We start from the raw sequence: 21,396 nt of genomic DNA, 5'->3' as shown, positions 1-21,396 counted from the left end.
GATAGCAAATGAAGCAGGAACATCGAAACCATTGCTTGTTTGCTTACTGTTACTGATTATTGTTCGTTATAATTTCAGATTTCAACTCGTAAGCACACATTTGATGTTCACGATTGCAAAAAAACTTACCTACGTGTTCTCTGTTAGCACATAAGCGTGTGCAATGAGAAAAGAAACAAGGCATGCTATCAAATCTTGTGCATATCAACAAAGAGAACGCTTACTGAAATGTCATAGGAACAAAACTGCACAGGGGTATACCTCCATGCAGAATAGAGTACTTGTTTTATTACATTGTCAGTGCAATAGTCTAACTGTAGTTTACACATCTTCTCACTTTGAAACCTTACTTATGATGCATCATCATTCAGTGTTTGTCCACTACGCAATTTACAACGTTAAAAAAAAGAAAAAGATAATTTTTAAACATCTTCCAGCGTTGTGGAATGCTATAAGTGTGGTTAAGGGAATGGTCTCAAACGCTTAAGATTCTATAAAATGGGTATTTTGCTTTAACATGTATGTAAACATTTTTTTAAAGTAATGATAGCCTAACCTATGTAACATGTAGGCCTACCTTGCCAACAGTATCCTATTTGCTTCTTTTCCCGGAATATTCTTCGCCAGTAACTCCTGCCAGTTTTTCAGGAATGACCAGAGATAGCAGAACTGGTATGCTATTTTGTCTAAAACTGACATAGTGAGACCGTGGCTGGGTACAATTAACGTAGGCTGATTCTTAGAAAGAAGAAGACAACCAGCCACTATTATAGTGGCTGATTGCTGTCTTCTTCTTTGTAAGAACTGGTATGTCTGTCTACTTTCATCATCTGCTTGATTTTACTTATGAGTTTCATTTTGAGGTTTTCAGGCGCATACCACGCTTCGTGACATACCAATAGTAAGTTAGTTAATTAGTTAGTTTCATGTTCCATGTATCATTTGCATGATATATCGTAATGATGTGGAAGAATCATTATACACTGAAGCGCCAAAGAAACTGGTATAGGCATGCATATTCAAATAGAAAGATATGTAAATAGGCAAACATGACGCTGCGGTGAGCAACGCCTATATAAGACAGCAAATGTCTGGCGCAGTTGTTAGATCGGTTACTGCTGCTACAATCGCAGGTTATCAAGATTTAAGTGAGTCTGAACGTGGTGTTATAGTGGCCACAAGAGCGATGGGACACAGCATCTCCAAGGTAGCGATGAAGTGAGATTTTTCCATACGACCATTTCACGACTGTACCGTGAATATCAGGAATGCGGCAAAACATCAGATCTGCTGCGGCCGGAAAAAGATCCTGCAAGAACGGGACCAACGACGACTGAAGAGAATCGTTCAACGTGACTGAAGAGCAACCCTTTCTCAAATTGCTGCAGATTTCAATGCTCGTCAATCAAAAAGTGTCAGCGTGTGAACCATTCAACGGAACATGATCGGTATGGGATTTCGGAGCCGAAGGCACACTCGTGTACCCTTGATGACTGCACGACACAAGGCTTTACGCCTCGTCTGGACCCGTCAACACCGTCATTGGACTGTTGATGACTGCAAACATTTTGCTTGGTCGGACGAGTCTCGTTTCAAATTGTATCGAGCGGATGGACGTGTACGGGTATGGAGACAACCTCATGAATCCATAGACCCTGAACGTCAGCAGGGAACTGTTGAAGCTGGTGCAGGCTCTGTAATCGTGTGGGACATGTGCAGTTAGACTGATATGGACCCCTGATACTCCTAGATACGACTCTGACACGTGACATGTTCGTAAGTATCCTGTCTGATCACCTGCATCCATTCATGTCCATTGTGCGTTGCGACGGACTAGAGCAATTCCAATAGGACAATGCGACACCGCACACATCCATAATTGCTACAGAGTGGCTCCAGGAACCCTCTTCAGAGTTACAACACTTCCGCTGGACACCAAACTTCCCAGACATAATCATTACTGAGCATATCTGAGATGCCTTGCAACGTGCTGTTCAGAAGAGAACCCCGCCGCCTCCTACCCTTACGGATTTATGGACAGCCCTGGAGGACTCATGGTGTCAGTTTCCTCTAGCACTACTTCAGACAGTAGTGGAGTCCATGCCACGTCGTGCTGCGGCATTTCTGTGTGCTCGCGAGAGCCCTACACGATATTGGGCAAGTGTACCAGTTTCTTTGGCTCTTCAGCGTATATTCTCCTTCACTATTGACAACAGTCTGCCAACACTGGGGTAACTTTACGATGCCGCGACTTTAGAAATCACGTGGTTCGAGGCGAGATAACCGTCGCGATATGTTCAGAGCACATTCTCATCTGGCAAGGATGTTCCTTGGAGGCTGTTCGATAAGAGAGCGGAAAAGGTAAAATCCGAGGGCGCAACATCAGGTGAACAAGTGCGTACGGCATGACTTCCCAACTCACCCCCTGTACAGGGTTATTATAAATGATTGAAGCGATTTCACAGCTCTACAATAACTTTATTATTTGAGATATTTTCACAATGCTTTGCACACACACACAAAAACTCAAAAAGTTTTTTAGGCATTCACAAATGTTCGATATGTACCCCTTTAGTCATTCGGCAGACATCAAGCCGATAATAAAGTTCCTCCCACACTCGGCGCAGCATGTCCCCATCAATGAGTTCGAAAGCATCGTTGATGCGAGCTCGCAGTTCTGGCACGCTTCTTGGTAGAGGAGGTTTAAACACTGAATCTTTCACATCACTATGCATGAAACTTGCCCGCACGCGTTCAACCGTTTCTTCCCTCACTGCAGGCCGTCCCATTGATTTCCCCTTACAGAGGCATCCAGAAGCTTTAAACTGCGCATATCATCGCCGAATGGAGTTAGCAGTTGGTGGATCTTTGTTGAACTTCGTCCTGAAGTGTCGTTGCACTGTTATGACTGACTGATGTGAGTGCATTTTAAGCACGACATACGCTTTCTCGGCTCCTGTCGCCATTTTGTCTCACTGCGCTCTCGAGCGCTCTGGCGGCAGAAACCTGAAGTGCGGCTTCAGCCGAACAAAACTTTATGAGTTTTTCTACGTATCTGTAGTGTGTCGTGACCATATGTCAATGAATGTAGCTACAGTGAATTTATGAAATCGCTTCAATCATTTGTAATAGCCCTGTATAGCGTTTTTGTCTGCCCAGCACAATGCGGACGGGAGTTATCGTGGAGTAGTATCACCTCACGCAGTCTTCCTGCTAATTGTTCTTGGACTGCGTCTGCAAGACATCTCAGTTGTTGACAATGAAAGTCAGCAGCGATGGTTGCACCTCGGGCAGGCAATTCGTAGGACAGCACACCGTCTCTCTTCCCCGAGGTGCATTACATTATCTTTTGGCTGCGTACAGGTCTTTGTACAGAGAGTTGCTCCTTTTTCTGGGCTCATCTATTCCTTTCTTTACCTTATGTTAGCACAAAGACACCATTTCTCGTCAACAGTAGGGATGCAGGATAGTAATGGTAGGTAGTTTTCATGAGCCAGTTGATGACTAGCAAGCAGAGGTGCACGTACAATCAATCACTGAGTTTCGTGATTTTGGCTTAGAGCCATCTGCTTTTTGAACCTTCGCCATTGCATGCAAATGCCGCACAATGGTGGGATGATCACAGTTCATCACATTTGACATTTCTCGAGTACACTGACGTGTATTAATGCTTTTAAATGATCTTCATCGAACTCCGAAGGTCTTGGGTGAACGTTGTGAGTCAATAATGTCAAAACGACCCTCCTTAAACCGAGAAAACCATTTTCTTGCCTTTCTCTATCCAATGGCATTATCCTCACACACCGTGCAAGTGTTTCCAGCTGCCTCCGCTGCTGTCACCCCTCTACTGAACTCCAACAGAATGTCGGAAGTGTTCAGATTTCTTCACTTGTCACTCCATTTTCTAGTGTACACACACCGAGCGAGGTGGCGCAGTGGTTAGCACACTGGACTCGCATTCGGGAGGACGACGGTTCAATCCCGTCTCCGGCCATCCTGATTTAGGTTTTCCGTGATTTCCCTAAATCGTTTCAGGTAAATGCCGGGATGGATCCTTTGAAAGGGCACGGCCGATTTCCTTTCGCATACTTCCCTAACCCGAGCTTGTGCTCCGTCTCTAATGACCTCGTTGTCGACAGCTCCACTATTTCCGAATGACAAAATGACCATATGTCAAGTCAAATAGCAACACTAAACTACAAATAAAAAAGACAATGGATAAATAAACCCACAGCAATCGGAATACCGACATGCAAAACAAAAGCTATACGAACTTACACTATATGATCAAAAGTATCCGGACACCTGGCTGAAAACGACTTAAAAGTTCGTGGCGCCCTCCATCGGCAATTCTGAAATTCAGTATGGTGTTGGCCCATCCTTAGCCAAGATGACAGCTTCCACTCTCGCAGGCATACGTTCAGTCAGGTCTTGGAATGATTCTTGGGGATTACAGCCTATTCTTCACGGAGTACTGCACTGAGGAGAGGTATCGATGTCGATAGGTGAGGCCTGGCACAAAGTCGGCGTTCCAAAACATCCCGAAGGTGTTCTAGAGAATTCAGGTGAGGACTCTGTGCAGACTAGTCCATTACAGAGATGTTGTTGCCATGTAGCCACTCCTCCACAGGCCGTGCATTATGACAGGTGCTCGATCGTGTCGAAAGGTGCAATCGCCATCCACGAATTGCTCTTCAACAGTGGGAAGCAAGAAGGTGCTTAAAACATCAATGCAGGCCTGTTCTGTGATAGCGCCACGCAAAACAACAATGGGTGCAAGCTCCCTCCATGAAAAACACGACTACACCATAACACCACAGCCTCCGAATTTTACTGTTCACACTACACACGCTGGTAGATCACGTTGACCGGTCATTCGTCATACACACACCCTGCCATCGGCTCGCCACATTGTGTACCGTCATTCGTCGTTCCCTACAACGTTGTCCCAGTGTTCAGTCGTCCAATGTTTACGTTCCTTACACCAAGCGAGGCGTCGTTTGACATTTACTGGCGTGATGTGTGGCGTATGAGCAGTTCATCGACCATGAAATTCAAGCTTTCTCACCTCCCGCCAAACTGTCGTAGTACTTGCAGTGTATTCAGTTGCAGTTTGGAATTTCTGTGTGTTGGTCTGGACAGATGTGTGCCTATTACACATTACGACCCTCTTCAACTGTTGGCGGTTTTGTCAGTCAACAGACGAGGTCGGCGTGTACGCTCTTGCGCTGTAGGTGACACTTCATATTTCCAGTTTATTGTTGTTCTTGTTGTTGTTGTTGTAGTCTTCAGTCCTGAGACTGGTTTGATGCAGCTCTCCATGCTACCCTATCCTGTGCAAGCTTCTTCATCTCCCAGTACCTACTGCAACCTACATCCTTCTGAATCTGCTTAGTGTATTCATCTCTTGGTCTCCCTCTGCGATTTTTACCCTCCACGCTGCCCTCCGATGCTAAATTTGTGATCCCTTGATGCCTCAGAACATGTCCTACTAACCGGTCCCTTCTTCTTGTCAAGTTGTGCCACAAACTCCTCTTCTCCCCAATTCTATTCAATACTCCATCATTAGTTACGTGATCTACCCATCTAATCTTCAGCATTCTTCTGTAGCACCACATTTCGAAAGCTTCTATTCTCTTCTTGTCTAAACTATTTATCGTCCATATTTCGCTTCCATACATGGCTACACTCCATACAAATACTTTCAGAAATTACTTCCTGACACTTAAATCAATACTCGATGTTAACAAATTTCTCTTCTCAGAAACAATTTCCTTGCCATTGGTAGTCTACATTTTATATCCTCTCTACTTCGACAATATCAGTTATTTTGCTCCCCAAATAGCAAAACTCCTTTACTACTTTAAGTGTCTCATTTCCTAATCTAATTCCCTCAGAATCACCCGACTTAATTAGACTACATTCCATTATCTTCGTTTTGCTTTTGTTGATGTTCATCTTATATCCTCCTCTCAAGACACCGTCCATTCCGCTCAACTGCTCTTCCAAGTCCTTTGCTGTCTCTGATAGAATTACAATGTCATCGGCGAACCTCAAAGTTAGTATTTCTTCTCCATGGATTTTAATACCTACTCCGAATTTTTCTTTTGTTTCCTTTACTGCTTGTTCCATATACAGATTGAATAACATCGGGAATAGGCTACAATCCTGTCTCACTCCCTTACCAACCACTGCTTCCCTTTCATGCCCCTCGACTCTTATAACTGCCATCGGGTTTCTGTACAAATTGTAAATAGCCTTTCGCTCCCTGTATTTTACCCCTGGCACCTTTAGAATCTGAAAGAGAGTATTCCAGTCAACATTGTCAAAAGCTTTCTCTAAGTCTACAAATGCTAGAAACTTAGGTTTGCCTATCCTTAAATCGTTCTTCTAAGATAAGTCGTAGGGTCAGTATTGCCTCACGTGTTCCAATATTTCTACGGAATCCAAACTTATCTTCCCCGAGGTCGGCTTCTACCAGTTTTTCGATTCGTCTGTAAAGAATTTGTGTTAGTATTTTGCAGCTGTGACTTATTAAACTGATAGCTCGGTAATTTTCACATCTGTCAACACCTGCTTTCTTTGGGATTGGAATTGGAATTGTTTTTTTATCACATCGGAATGGGATGTTTAGAAGTGTGGAAATTTCGCGTACAGACGTATGACACAAGTGACACCCAATCACCTGACCATGTTCGAAATCCGTTAGTTCCGTAGAGCGCCCAATTCTACTCTGTCACGATGTCTAGTGACTACTGAGGTCGCTGATATGGAGTACCTGACAGCAGGCAGCAGGATACTTTTTTAATCACAAAGTGTATGAGCCAACCTAATATTTGGCAACGAACAGCACCTGTGCAGCGTCCTCTACACGTTGCAAGCATCAGTTGTGGCCAGAACGGTGTTCTGTGTAGTTGTGAGTGCATCATGTCGGAGCTAAGAGAGTTCCAACGTGGAACATGTTGGCGCACTTGTGGTGGGTGTTTACACAACCATGGGAGACGAACAAGTTTTCGGTGTTTCAAGGGGCGCTGCGTCCCCTTATCGAAGATTTACACCGCAAACAGCGAAAGCAGGAAAATGTTATCCACCAAGTCACGACGCAGTCGAAAGTGTGTGTTAGGTCGTCGTGACGGAGGTCGTTAATGAGGACTGTAACGAAAAATAAAAGGACGACAGCTCCAAAGTCACTGCAGAACTGAATGTCGCACTCGCGGACCCTGCCAAAACATCTCGAAGAGAGCTCCAGAAGTTGGGAATTGCAGCGGCCAAAGCTACAAAACCTAGACTATGGAATAATAGAATAAAGGCACTTGGTTGGACGAATCTTATTTCACACTGTTTGCATCTTCTGGCCGAGTTTACATCCCAATAGTGAAACATTGCGAGGATTATGTGATTATTTGGGCGGCCATATCGTGTTACTCCATGTCGCCATGGTTAATCTCCAAGGCTGCATTATTGTCAAGGATTATGTGGCCATTTTGGAAGATCAGATCCCTCGCATGGTACTATGGGCGTTCAATAAGTAATTCACTACTGGCCGTTAAAATTGCTATACCAAGAACAAATGCAGATGATAAACGGGTATTCATTGGACAAATATATTATACTAGAACTGACATGTGATTACATTTTCACGCAATTTCGGTGCATAGATCCTGATAAATCAGTACCCAGAACAACCATATCTGGCCGTAATAACGGCTTTGATACGCCTGGGCATTGAGTCAAACAGAGCTTGGATGGCGTGTACTGGTGCAGCTGACCATCCAGCTTCAACACGATACCACAGTTCAAGAGTGGAGACTGGCGTATTGTGAAGACCCAGTTGTTCGGCCACGATTGACCAGACGTTTTAAATTAGTGAGAGATCTGGAGAATGTGCTGTCCAGGGCAGCAGTCGAACTTTTTCTGTATCCAGAAAGGCCCGTTCAGGACCTGCCACATGCGGTCGTGCATTATCCTGCTTAAATCTAGGGTTTCGCAGGGATAGAGTGAAGCGTCATTCATCCGAAAAATGACGTTTTGCCATTCGTCGACCCAGGTTCGTCGTTAAGTACACCATCGCAGGCGCTCCTGTCTGTGATGCAGCGTCGAGGGTAACCGTAGCTCTGATCTCCGAGCTGATAGTCCATGCTGCTGCAAACGTCGTCCAACTGTTCGTGCAGATGGTTGTCGTCTTGCAAACGTCCCCATCTGTTGATTGAGGGATCAAGACGTGGCTGCACGATCCGTTACAGCCATGCGGATAAGATGCCTGTCATCTCGACTGCTAGTGATACGAGGCCGTTGGGATGCACCACGGCGTTCCGTATTACCCTCCTGAACCCACCGATTCCATATTCAGCTAACAGTCATTGGATCTCGACCAACGCGAGCATCAATGTCGCGATACGATAAACCGCAATCGCGATAGGCTACAATCCTACCTTTATCAAAGTCGGAGACGTTATGGTACGCATTTCTCCTCCTTACACGAGGCATCACAACAACGTTTCACCAGGCACCGCCGGTCAACTACTGTTTGTGTATGAGAAATCGGTTGGAAACTTTCCTCATGTCAGCACGTTGTAGGTGTCACCACCGGCGCCAACCTTGCGTGAATGCTCTGAAAAGCATCTGCTTCCTGTCGGTTCAATTTCGCGTCTGTAGCACGTCATCTTCGTGGTGTAGCAGTTTTAATGGCCAGTAGTGTACAAAACTTATTTCTGAAAGCAAGTTGGGTAATCAGGACTCCAACAGACCTAATTATTCCCCATTCTTCTGGCTACAGAACCCTGTTTTTCGACATGATATCAGTTCAATGCGGCGATCTTATGCCACCTTACTGAGAGGGGTTGTATGCCCGCATGGTACCACTCTACTAGTCGACGCTGGAACCTCATAATGCTCAAGAAATTCCGCACAAGTTGTCGCTCGTCGCTCTTTATGATCTTCTGTTAGTCGGCGATGGTCCCAGTGGGCACTCACCTTTGTGTACCCCAACTGCTGGACGATGGTGGTTGTGGTGCTATGACGATGATGATGTTTGGGGTTTTGGGGCGCTCAACTACTCGGTTATCAGCGCACATACAAATTCCCAACCTTTACGCAGTCCAATCTCGCCACTTTCATGGATGGTGATGAAATAATGAGGGCGACGCAAATACATCTACATCTACATACATACTCCGCAATCCACCATACGGTGCGTGGCGGAGGGCACCTCGTACCACAACTAGCATCTTCACTCCCTGTTCCACTCCCAAACAGAACGAGGGGAAAAATGACTGCCTATATGCCTCTGTACGAGCCCTAATCTCTCTTATATTTGTGGTCTTTCCGCGAAATGTAAGTTGGCGGCAGTAAAATTGTACTGCAGGCAGCCTCAAATGCTGGTTCTCTAAATTTCCTCAGTAGCGATTCACGAAAAGAACGGCTCCTCTCCTCCAGAGACTCCCACCCGAGTTCCTGAAGCATTTCCGTAACACTCGCATGATGATCAAACATACCAGTAACAAATCTAGCAGCCCGCCTCTGAATTGCTTCTATGTTCTCCCTCAATCCGACCTGATAGTGATCCCAAACGCTTGAGCAGTACTCAAGAATAGGTCGTATTAGTGTTTTATAAGCGGTCTCCTTTACAGATGAACCACATCTTCCCAAAATTCTACCAATGAACCGAAGATGACTATCCGCCTTCCCCAGAACTGTCATTACATGCTTGTCCCACTTCATATCGCTCTGTGGTGTTACGCCCAAATATTTAATCGACGTGACTGTGTCAAGCGGTACACTACTAATGGAGTATTCAAACATTACAGGATTCTTTTTCCTATTCATCTGCATTAATTTACATTTATCTGTATTTAGAGTTAGCTGCCATTCTTTACACCAATCACAAAACCTGTCCAAGTCATCTTGTATCATCCTACAGTCACTCAACGACGACACCTTCCCGTGCGCCACAGCATCATCAGCAAACAGCCGCACATTGCTATCCACCCTATCCAAAAGATCATTTATGTAGATAGAAAACAACAGCGGACCTACCACACTTCCCTGGTGCACTCCAGATTATACCCTCACCTCCGATGAACACTCACCATCGAGGACAACGTACTGGGTTCTATTACTTAAGAAGTCTTCGAGCCACTCACGTATTTGGGAACCAATCCCATATGCTCGTACCTTAGTTAGGAGTCTGCAGTGGGGCACCGAGTCAAACGCTTTCCGGAAGTCAAGGAATATGGCATCCATCTGATACCTTTCATCCATCGTTCGCAAGATATCATGTGAAAAAAGGGTCCAGTCATGTTGCGACAGGTGAAAAATCCCTGACCCCGCCGGGAATCGAACCCGGGATCCCATGTTCAGAAAGCGAGAACGCGACCACGAGACCACGTCGTGCTATGTATAGGGCGGCAGCAATGGTGGACGAGTGTGTCAGCACTACGACAGGGACGTCCACTTGAGCAGCGAGGTGATTGATTGTGATCCGTTCGTCACCTCGAATGAGTGTGTCCTCACGTTCCAACACTGCAGAAGCGACAGCTGTGTGCGGCCGGCTGGCACGTGGGAGATCAGACAGGTTTGCACAACCTCGTTGCGATGATGACAGACACATCGCCCAACGAGTCGCCGTGCTTTTGTCCACTGCCAGGTCTCCGTAGACGTTCTGCAAGCGCCTATGAACATTGACGATGCTCTGGTTTTTCACCAAAAGAAAATAACAGCTCTCTGCTTGGAATGCACCTCCGTTACAGTCCCATTTTGTAGGTTACATACAGCGTCGCCACCTATCGGAACTTCATAATACTACAGGGGCTGCAGCAGAAATATTTCACGACGGCGCACAACGGATTTCGCATTTTTTTAGCAGAAATTGGCCGAGAAAAAAGTGTTTCATTAGTTATTGAACGTCCCTCGTACAGTGTTTGTTCTCCGGTGGTGATGCTGTGTTCGGAGACGAAAGCTCTCATCGTCCAGAACTGGTTTTCTAACCACGAGGGTCAATCGCCACATCTTCTCTGGCCACCACACACACCAGATCCGAGAGGTATTCAGTCTTTGGGGCCTATTTTGGAGAGAAGGGTGTGCGATCGCCACCCACCTCTACATCTACATCTACATCTACATTTACACTCCGCAAACCACCCAACGGTGTGTGGCGGAGGGCACTTAACGTGCCACTGCCATTACCTCCCTTTCCTGTTCCAGTCGCGTATGGTTCGCGGGAAGAACGACTGCCTGAAAGCCTCCGAGCGCGCTCGAATCTCTCTAATTTTACATTCGTGATCTCCTCGGGAGGTATAAGTATGGGGAAGCAACATATTCGATACCTCATCCGGAAACGCACCCTCTCGAAACCTGGATAGCAAGCTACACCCCGATGCAGAGCGCCTCTCTTGCAGAGTCTGCCACTTGAGTTTGCTAAACATCTCCGTAACGCTGTCACGCTTACCAAATAACCCTGTGACGAAACGCGCTGCTCTTCTTTGGTTCTTCTCTATCTGCTCCGTCAACTCGATCTGGTACGGATCCCACACTGATGAGCAATACTCAAGTATAGGTCGAACGAGTGTTTTGTAAGCCACCTCCTTTGCTGATGGACTACATTTTCTAAGAACTCTCCCAAAGAATCTCAACCTGGTACCCGCCTTACCAGCAATTAATTTTATATGATCATTCCACTTCAAATCGTTCCGCACGCATACTCCCAGATATTTTACAGAAGTAACTGCTACCAGTGTTTGTTTCGCTATCATATAATCATACAATAAAGGATCCTTCTTTCTATGTATTCGCAATACATTACATTTGTCTATGTTAAGGGTCAGTTGCCACTCCCTGTACCAAGTGCCTATCCGCTGCAGATCTTCCTGCATTTCGCTACAATTTTCTAATGCTGCAACTTCTCTGTATACTACAGCATCATCCGCGAAAAGCCACATGGAACTTCCGACACTATCTACTAGTTCATTTATATATATTGTGAAAAGCAATGGTCCCATAACACTCCCCTGTGGCACGCCAGAGGTTACTTTAACGTCTGTAGACGTCTCTCCATTGAGAACAACATGCTGTGTTCTGTTTGCTAAAAGCTCTTCAATCCAGCCACGCAGCTGGTCTGATATTCCGTACCTGAAATTGCTACTATTTTGCGGCAAGAATGGAATAAAATTCGTTTGAAAACCATACAGGACCTGTATTTATTCTTTCAGAAATGACTGGAACCTGTTTCGAATGCCGACGGGTTTTCTTACATCGTGTAAGACGTGGTGGTACGCTGTGTTTTTGGTGTTTCTATGAGGTGTGATAGGAAAGTTTTAAGAATGGGCTTGTAATAGTACAAACGGTGGTACTTACATGTTACTGTAATGCATCTCCTTCAAAATAGTTCCCTTCTCACCGAACACAGCGACTTCAACGGTGTTTCCACTTTTGGAAACATTCCTGGAAATTTTTTTCCTGGAGTGTGTTAAGTGGGGTAGGACATCAAACTGGCCGACTTGGAGCAGGAGAGTCACCACAGGACATTTTATTTTCTACTGTCTATACTTTTACAAATAAATTCATAAAACTTTGTCAGCATGACCAGGAAGGGTTCATGATTCACGCTCATAGCAGTGGAAGTTCAAAAATATAACAAATCTTTTTTTGCATGTGAAATGTCATCATTGTTTCAGTTACTATTGGCTGCATTTGTTGCTATAGGTACACTTTTCTTCAGAAGTATGGGAGATTCTTCGATGAATTTTGCACAGCATACAAACCATACTTACAGGTATATGAAAATCTAGAATTTTCCAATCTATTAAAAACTGTGCTAAAAATTGAGATAATTAACCATTAAATTTGAGATTTTTCTAAACATGAAGTTTAAAATGTAACAGCTCATTCATTTTTTCATTAATTAAATAAATTCTAGAGTTGCATACACCTATAAGTATGGTTTGTATGCTGTGCAAAATTCATCGAAGTATCTGTCTTACTTGTGAATTAAAGTGTACCTATAGCAACAAATGCAGCCAATAGTAAGTGAAAAAATGATGAAATTTCACAAGCAAAAAAATTTATTTTATTATACTTTTGAACTTACATTGTTATGAGTTTGAATCCTGAATCCTTCCTGATCATGTTGACAAATTTTTATGAATTTATTTGTAAAAGTATAGACGGTGGAAATTAAAATATCGTCTGGGGCCTCTCCTGCTCCAAGTCGGTCCGTTTGACTTCCTACCCCTCTTAAGGACGCTCTCCGTATTTGCCTGGATATCTTCCATCGAGTCAATTCGCTTCCCTTTCATTGAAAATTTCAGTTTAGAAAACAGGTAGAAGTCATTAGGGGCAAAATCAGGGGAATACGGCGGTTGTCGAAGCACAGCAATTTTGAATTTGCTCAAAAATTCAACGATGGAGAAGGCACGATGAACCGGAGCGTTGTCATGGTGTAGCACCCAACCCCTGTCTCTCCACAATGCTGACGTTTTCTTCCACACCTTTTCGCACAGACGCTCAAGAACTCATTTGTAGTATTCCTGGTTAATTGTCTGTCCTCGAGGGGTAAATTCATGATGCACAACACCGGTAGAATCGAAAAAAAAATCACCAACACTGTCTTCACCTTCGACCGACTTTGCCGTGCTTTGCTCGGTCGTGGTGAACCTCGAGTCTTCCACTTCGAAGTCTGAACTTTTGTTTCAAGGTCATATCCATATACCCACGCTTCATCACCTGTAATTACCCTATTTAACAAATCTGGGCCATTTTTAGTCCGATCAGTTCTTGGCACACTTCAAGTCGGTATTATCTCTGGTCACTTGACAACACTTTTGGAAGGAATTTTGAGGACACTCGATGCATGTTCAGAAAATGTTCAAATGTGCGTGAAATCTTATGGGACTTAACTGCTAAGGTCACCAGTCCCTAAGCTTACACAGTACCTATCCTAAATTATCCTAAGGAAAAATGGTTCAAATGGCTCTGAGCAGTATGGGACTTAACATCTGAGGTCATCAGTCCCCCAGAACTTAGAACTACTTAAACCTAACTAACCTAAGGACATCACACACATCCATGCCCGAGGCAGGATTCGAACTTGCGACTGTAGCGGTCGCGCGGTTCCAGACTGAAGCGCGTAGAACCGCTCGGCCACACCGGCCGCCTTATCCTACGGACAAACACACACACCCATGCCCGAGGGAGGACTCGAACCTCCGCCGGGAGCAGCCGCACAGTCCATGAATACAGCGCCTTAAACCGCTCGGCTAATCCCGCGCGACGCATGTTCAGATCTTCTGTAAAAATTGACTGAACTGCATAGAAACGTAAATTAAGTTCATCAGCCATCTCCCTAATTTACGATCAAAGCGCACTAAGTCGCAAACTTTCAAAACAGTTTCATTCGTTTTCGAGGTGGAAGGACGGCCGAAACATAGTTCATATATTAATGATTCGTGGTCATTTTTGAATGTGTTGAGCCAGACAAAAACATTTGACTGGCTCATACAATTATCTCCAAAAGTTTTTTTAATAGTCTCTAAGTGTCAGAAGCTGATTTCCCAGCTTTAAAACAAAATTTTGCACAATCTCATTGCTCCGTTTTTACGGCCCTTTTCACCCAGACAGAATCCGGCAACAAGCCCTAACAGACCCACACTCAACCAGCTGCCACAACGAGCTGAATAAAGGACACGCAGTTTCCTGTCAGAAGGTGTTCAAGGACAAGGCAATGACACACTCCCAACCCTCCGTGTACCTGCCTGGCAAATCAGTAAGCAGTAGCGGATCCGTTCTTAACACTTTCCAATCACACCTCGTATGTATTTATCCAACCCCTGTACTTCTCCCAGTTTATACCATCTTTCTTTCTTTTTTTTCCACAAGACTTTGCACCACGCCTTTGTCTGTTACCATGTCAATGGCCTATCTCGCCCCCTACTTTGTACAGTATGGCGCTGCAAGCATCACACATGATGCCAATTGGACGTTTATTGCATGCCCTCTTCACGGTTTACAATTTTAATGCCAATCAGTGTAGTACAGGGTGATTCAAAAAGAATACCACAACTTTAAAAATGTGTATTTAATGAAAGAAACATAATATAACCTTCTGTTATACATCATTACAAAGAGTATTTAAAAAGGTTCTTTTTCACTCAAAAACAAGTTCAGAGATGTTCAATATGGCCCCCTCCAGACACTCAAGCAATATCAACCCGATACTCCAACTCGTTCCACACTCTCTGTAGCATATCAGGCGTAACAGTTTGGATAGCTGCTGTTATTTCTCGTTTCAAATCATCAATGGTGGCTGGGAGAGGTGGCCGAAACACCATATCCTTAACATACCCCCATAAGAAAAAATCTCAGGGGGTAAGATCAGGGCTTCTTGGAGGCCAGTGATGAAGTGCTCTGTCACGCGCTGCCTGGCGGCCGATCCATCGCCTCGGGTAGTTGACAATAAGGATTCATAACTAACCTTTTTCGTAGGACTCTCCATACAGTTGATTGTGGAAATTGCAGCTCTCTGCTAGCTCTGCGAGTGGATTTTCCTGGTCTGTGAACAAATGCTTGCTGGATGCGTGCTACATTTTCATCACTCGTTCTCGGCCGTCCAGAACTTTTCCCTTGGCACAAACACCCATCCTCTGTAAACTGTTTATACCAACGTTTAATACACCACCTATCAGGAGGTTTAACACCATACTTCGTTCGAAATGCACGCTGAACAACTGTCGTCGATTCACTTCTGCCGTACTCAATAACACAAAAAGCTTTCTGTTGAGCGGTCGCCATCTTAGCATCAACTGACGCTGACGCCTAGTCAACAGCGCCTCAAGCGAACAAATGTACAACTAAATGAAACTTTATAGCTCCCTTAATTCGCCGACAGATAGTGCTTAGCTCTGCCTTTTGTCGTTGCAGAGTTTTAAATTCCTAAAGTTGTGGTATTCTTTTTGAATCACCCTGTATAATGGGACGCGAAATTAAAGCGTCACCCATCCACAAGGATCAGCTCAGTTTGCAGGTAAATATAAGTTTAATTTAGTGTTTTGTTTATATATTTGAAATATTTTGTTATATTTGTAAAATATTTGAAGTTTTGTATTTTTGTTTTGTATGTTTCATGTTTGGAAACAGCATCTTCACTGCCGGAACCGGAAAAAGAAAATTGCTGGCCACTAGATGTCGCGGGTCAGCGGCCAAAGTGCAGCAGAAGATGCTGTGACCGGGTTATTGCGTCGAACCTCCAACATTCAAATAAATAAAAATTTTTAATTTTCCATCGTAATGACGTCACAGAAGTTTTTAGTTCATGTTGTATTTTGTTTAGTTCTGTTTTGTCGAGTCTGATGTTCACATCTGTATGTAGCATATACGAAGACAATAAAACAGTGTATGCTCTAAAGCTTAAGTACGTGTTCGAGAATTATTTATGAAGAGTTACATTGAGGAAGAATTATTACTGAATTTTTCATAGATATTAATTTTTAGAAGAGTTGGATTTCGATTTTTGAATCTTAAAGGTTTTACAGTCTGACTTTAATATGAGAAAAATAAGATGACTTGCAAGAATATAATTTCCAAGAAGAAACAAACGACATCTAAATTTCAAAAGTTTGCGCAAACCAGTTGGACTGAGTGACGTAATTTTGCACAAACGACTCAACTGAGGGTGTTTTAATTACAGTTTCGTTCAAGAATCTTTTATAGTGAACTTTAAAAGAATTTAAATAATTTTTTTGAAGTGTTTTGTAAACGACGTAGGTGACGAACTCTGCACATGGTCATATTTCAAACAGAAATCATTGAGTCATACGCGTCGTAACACTACAGTAGTTGAAAATGAAGTATGTACGTCTTTGGTGGGATGAAAACGTCTTTGAGTGCCTATGATTTTTTTTTTCAGGCTAGCTGCCCGTTTTATAAATGACTTTGTTGCACATAGTCTTAGCAATATCCAGCAAAATTTCTGTCTCTTGGTTCCAGACCATCAAGTCTCCATTGTGAAGCCTCTGGTGTTCGGCGTGGTGGGGAAATTTCCCATTCCGTTTCCACTGGCTCACAAGAACGCCTGCGGCAGTTCTGGGCTCGAGTGTCCACTTGCAGCAGGGCATCGCTACAACTACACTGACGCAGTTTCCGTCAAAAGGATGTATCCAAGGGTAAACAACAAGGGCATAATTTCAACAGTCGGATGTCCTTAAAGTTTTATTCTGTATACAGAACCAACTATCAGAAGGGAAAATTAGCGCTTTTCACAGATGATACAAGCGTCATTGTCGAGCTGGTCAAAGAATCATCCACAGAGAAAATAAATTATGCTTTTGTTAGAGTTATTAAATGGTTTTTGCACAAACAGACCACCTTTAAATACAGATAATCCAATTTTGAGCTGTCAAAAATACCGCACTTACTATGAAGATGAAGATGAAATGGGAGATATGATACTGCGTGAAGAGTTTGACAGAGCACTGAAAGACCTAAGTCGAAACAAGGCCGCGGGAGTAGACAACATTCCATTAGAACTATTGACAGCCTTGGGAGAGCCAGTCCTGACAAAACTCTACCATCTGGTGAGCAAGATGCATGAGACAGGCGAAATTCCCTCAGACTTCAAGAAGAATCTAATAATTCCAATCCCAAAGAAAGCAGGTGTTGACAGATGTGAAAATTACCGAACTATCAGTTTAAGAAGTCAGAGCTGCAAAATACTAACGCGAATTTTTTACAGACGAATGGAAAAGCTAGTAGAAGTCGACCTCGTGGAAGATCAGTTTGGATTCCGTAGAAACACTGGAACACGTGAGGCAATACTGACCCTACGACTTATCTTAGAAGAAAGATTAAGGATAGGCAAACCTACATTTCTAGCATTTGTGGACTTAGAGAAAGCTTTTGACAATGTTGACTGGAATACTGTCTTTCAAATTCTGAAGTTGGCAGGGGTAAAACAAAGGGAGCGAAAGGCTATGTACAATTTGTACAGAAAGGAGTTGGCAGTTATTAGAGTCGAGGTACATGAAAGGGAAGCAGTGGTTGGGAAGGGAGCGAGACAGGGTTGTAGCCTCTCCCCGATACTATTCAATCTGTATATTGAGCAAGCAGTAAAGGAAACAAAAGACCAATTCGGAGTAGGTATTAAAATCCATGGAGAAGAAATAAAAACTTTGAGGTTTGCCGATGACGTTGTAATTTTGTCAGAGACAGCAAAGGACTTGGAAGAGCAGTTGAACGGAATGGACAGTGTCTTGAAAGGAGGGTATATGATGAACATCAACAAAAGCAAAACGAGGATAATGGAATGTAGTCGAATTAAGTCGGGTGATGCTGAGGGAATTAGATTAGGAAATGAGACACTTAAAGTAGTAAAGGAGTTTTGCTATTTGGGGAGAAAAATAACTGAAGATGTCGAAGTAGAGAGGATATAAAATGTAGACTGGCAATGGCAAGGAAAGCGTTTCTGAAGAAGAGAAATTTGTTAACATCGAGTATTGATTTAAGTGTCAGAAAGTCGTTTCTGAAAGTATTTGTATGGAGTGTAGCCATGTATGGAAGGGATCATCAATTTAGTACTATAGGGCAGCGTGGAGATTAAAAATCGTAGAGGGAGACCAAGAGATGAATACACTAAACTGATACAGAAGGATGTAGGCTGCAGTAGGTACTGGGAGATGAAGAAGCTTGCACAGGATAGAGTAGCAGTCTCAGGACTGAAGACCACAACAACAACTACTATGAATGTGGTTTACCAGATAAAAATAACAAACGGGGAAGAGTTTGAAGTTCTTGAGTCGGCTTATGGATCAAAATTTACTTTGGAAAAATGATACAGTGAGGCGACAAAAGTCTTGGGGTACCCCCTAATATCGTGTCGTATCTCTTGGCGTAGTGAAGAAACTTGACTTTGCGAGGTCCCGACAAGTCGATGACAGTCCCCTGCAGAAATATTGAGCCATGCTGCCACTACAGCCTTCCATAGTCGCGAAAGTGTTGCCGGTGCAGAATTTTGTGCACGAACTGACCTCTCGATTGTGTTCCACGAACGTTCGATCACCCATGGTGCAGGAATAGTGTCTTTCATTAGTAATCAAAATGTCCTTGATCCCTGGTTCGAACTCTGCCACCGCTTAAATTTTGAATTAAAGTCGTCAGTAATGGCGACCGAAGACTTCTGGCATAAGAAGTCACCATCATTCAGCTAACGGCCATGTCAAAAGAGGGCGGAAGAGCTGATAGAGGTTGAGGGCACTCTCTTACCCTTGGGATGGGAAACGGCAACTGATGGCAGAAGAATCAGCAATGGTCAACGGCATGAGGATCCAGATGGCAATGGAACCTACTGCGTTAAAGACGCATAATATATGTCCACAGGACATGTGGGCTGGAATTGAAAAAGTGTCATGATGATCTCTCTGTTGGCGAAAGATTCCGGAGTAGTTCTCCATTCGGATCTCCAGGAGATGACCGCCAGGTGGAAGGTGACCATAAGAAATAGAGTTCGTAACCAACGAAAGGATAATGTTCTACGATTCGGGGCGTGGCATATCAGAAGTTTGAACGTGGTAAGGAGGCTAGAAAATCGGAAAAGGGAAGTGGTATGGCCCATTCTAGATATACTGGGGGTCAGTGAAGTGAAACTGAAAGAAGCTGTGGATTTCTGATCAGAAGAGTATAGAGTAATATCAACAGCAGCCGAGAATGGTATAACGGGACTAAGTTTAATTATGAGTAGGAAGGTAGGACAGAGAGGGTATTATTGTGAATGGTTCAGTGATAGGGTTGTACTCATCAGAGTCGATAGCAAACCAGCACCGACAACGACAGTTCATGCCGACTTCGTAAGCCGATGATGAAACTATAGGGAAAGTATGTGAGGATACTGAACGAGTAATTCAGTACATAAATGAAGATAAATATCTAACAGTCATGGGGAATTGGAATGCGATTGCAAGGGAAGGAGTAGAAGAAAGGGCTGTGGGAGAGTAGGCTGAAGTTTGAGATTAGTTTGGAAGAACAAATACGCAAGTAAGTAGGATACAGATGTACTAAGGAGTGAAGAGGTACGTTTGAAGTTCTCTGAGACTATAGATAATGGAATAATGAATGGCTCAGTAGGCAGGACAGTTGAAGAAGAACAGACATCTCTAAAAATGGCAATAACGGAAGTTGAAAGGAAAAACGTAAGTACATAGAAGGAAGCTGTGAAGAAACCATGGATTACAGAACAAATACACCAGTTGACCGATGAAAGAAGGAAATACAAAAACGTTCAGGGAAATTCAGGAATATAGAAATACGAGTCACATAGGAATGAAATAAAGAGGAAGTGCGAGGAAGGTAACGCGAAATAGCTGCATGAGAAAAGTGAAGAAGTCTGAAAAGAAATTACTGTCGGAAAGACTGACTCTACATATGGAAAAGTCGAATCAACATTCGGGGAAATCAAAAGCAAAGGCGGTAACATTAAGAACGCAATGGGGATTCCACTGTTAAATGCAGAGGAGAGAGCGGATACGTGGAAAGAGGGTATTGAAGGCCTTTATGAGGGAGAAGTTTTGCCTGATGTGATAGAAGGAGAAACAGGAGTCGATATAGAACAGATAGGGGACCCAGTATTAGAATGAGATTTGGAGAATTTAAGATCGAATAAGAGAGAAGGGATAGACAACACTCCGCCAGGATTTCCAAAATCATTGGGGGACGTGGCAACAAAACGACCATTCACTTTGGTGTGTAGAATGTATGAGACCAGCAGTTTACCATCTCACAAGTGCGAGAATTATCGCACCATCAGCTTAACAGCTCATGTATCCAAGATGCTGTCAAGGTAAATATCCAGAAGGATGGAAAAGAAAGCTGAGGATGTGTCAGACGACGATCAGTTTGGCTTTACAAAAGGTAAAGGCACGAGAGAGACAGTTGTGACGTTGCGGTTGATACTGGGGCAAGACTAAAGAAAAATTAAGATAAGTTCATAGGATTTATGGGCCTCGAGAAAGGGTCCGACAATATCAAATTGTGCAAGATATTCGAAATCCTGAAAAAATAGGGGTAAGATAAATGGTAACACGGGTAACATGCAATATGTACAAGAGCCAAGATGGAACAATACGAGTGAAAGACCTAGAACGATGTGCTCGGATTTAAAAGAGTTTAAGACGCGGATGTTGTCTTTCACTCCTTCTGGTCAGTCTGTACATGGAAGAAGCAATGACAGAAATAAAAGGAAAGATTCAAGAGTGGGATTGAAATCTAAGGTGAAAGGCTATCAATGATAATATTCGCTGATGACATTGCTATCCTCAGTTAAAGTGAAGAAGGATTACAGGAATTTCTGAATGGAATGAACAGTGTAATGAGTAAAGAATACGAATTGAGAGTAAATCTCAGAAAGACGAAGGTACT

The 21,396-nt window shown here is 43.6% G+C and overlaps 1 protein-coding gene across 1 annotated transcript in view; it reads left to right on the top strand.

Annotated features, from left to right (window-relative positions):
- LOC124717098 (NPC intracellular cholesterol transporter 2 homolog a-like) overlaps positions 1-21,396 on the top strand; it is a 100,977-nt gene that overhangs the window by 48,458 nt on the left and 31,123 nt on the right. The window contains exon 3 of the mRNA XM_047243804.1: positions 16,978-17,153. Coding sequence (XP_047099760.1) covers positions 16,978-17,153 — 176 coding nt within the window. The remainder of the gene's footprint in view (positions 1-16,977; positions 17,154-21,396) is intronic.

This window comes from Schistocerca piceifrons, chromosome 9 (assembly GCF_021461385.2).
Source record: "Schistocerca piceifrons isolate TAMUIC-IGC-003096 chromosome 9, iqSchPice1.1, whole genome shotgun sequence".
In the NCBI taxonomy this organism is placed as follows: Eukaryota; Metazoa; Arthropoda; class Insecta; order Orthoptera; family Acrididae; genus Schistocerca; species Schistocerca piceifrons.
Note: the sequence above shows the minus strand (reverse complement) of the source record. Positions and strands in the feature narration are given on the sequence as shown.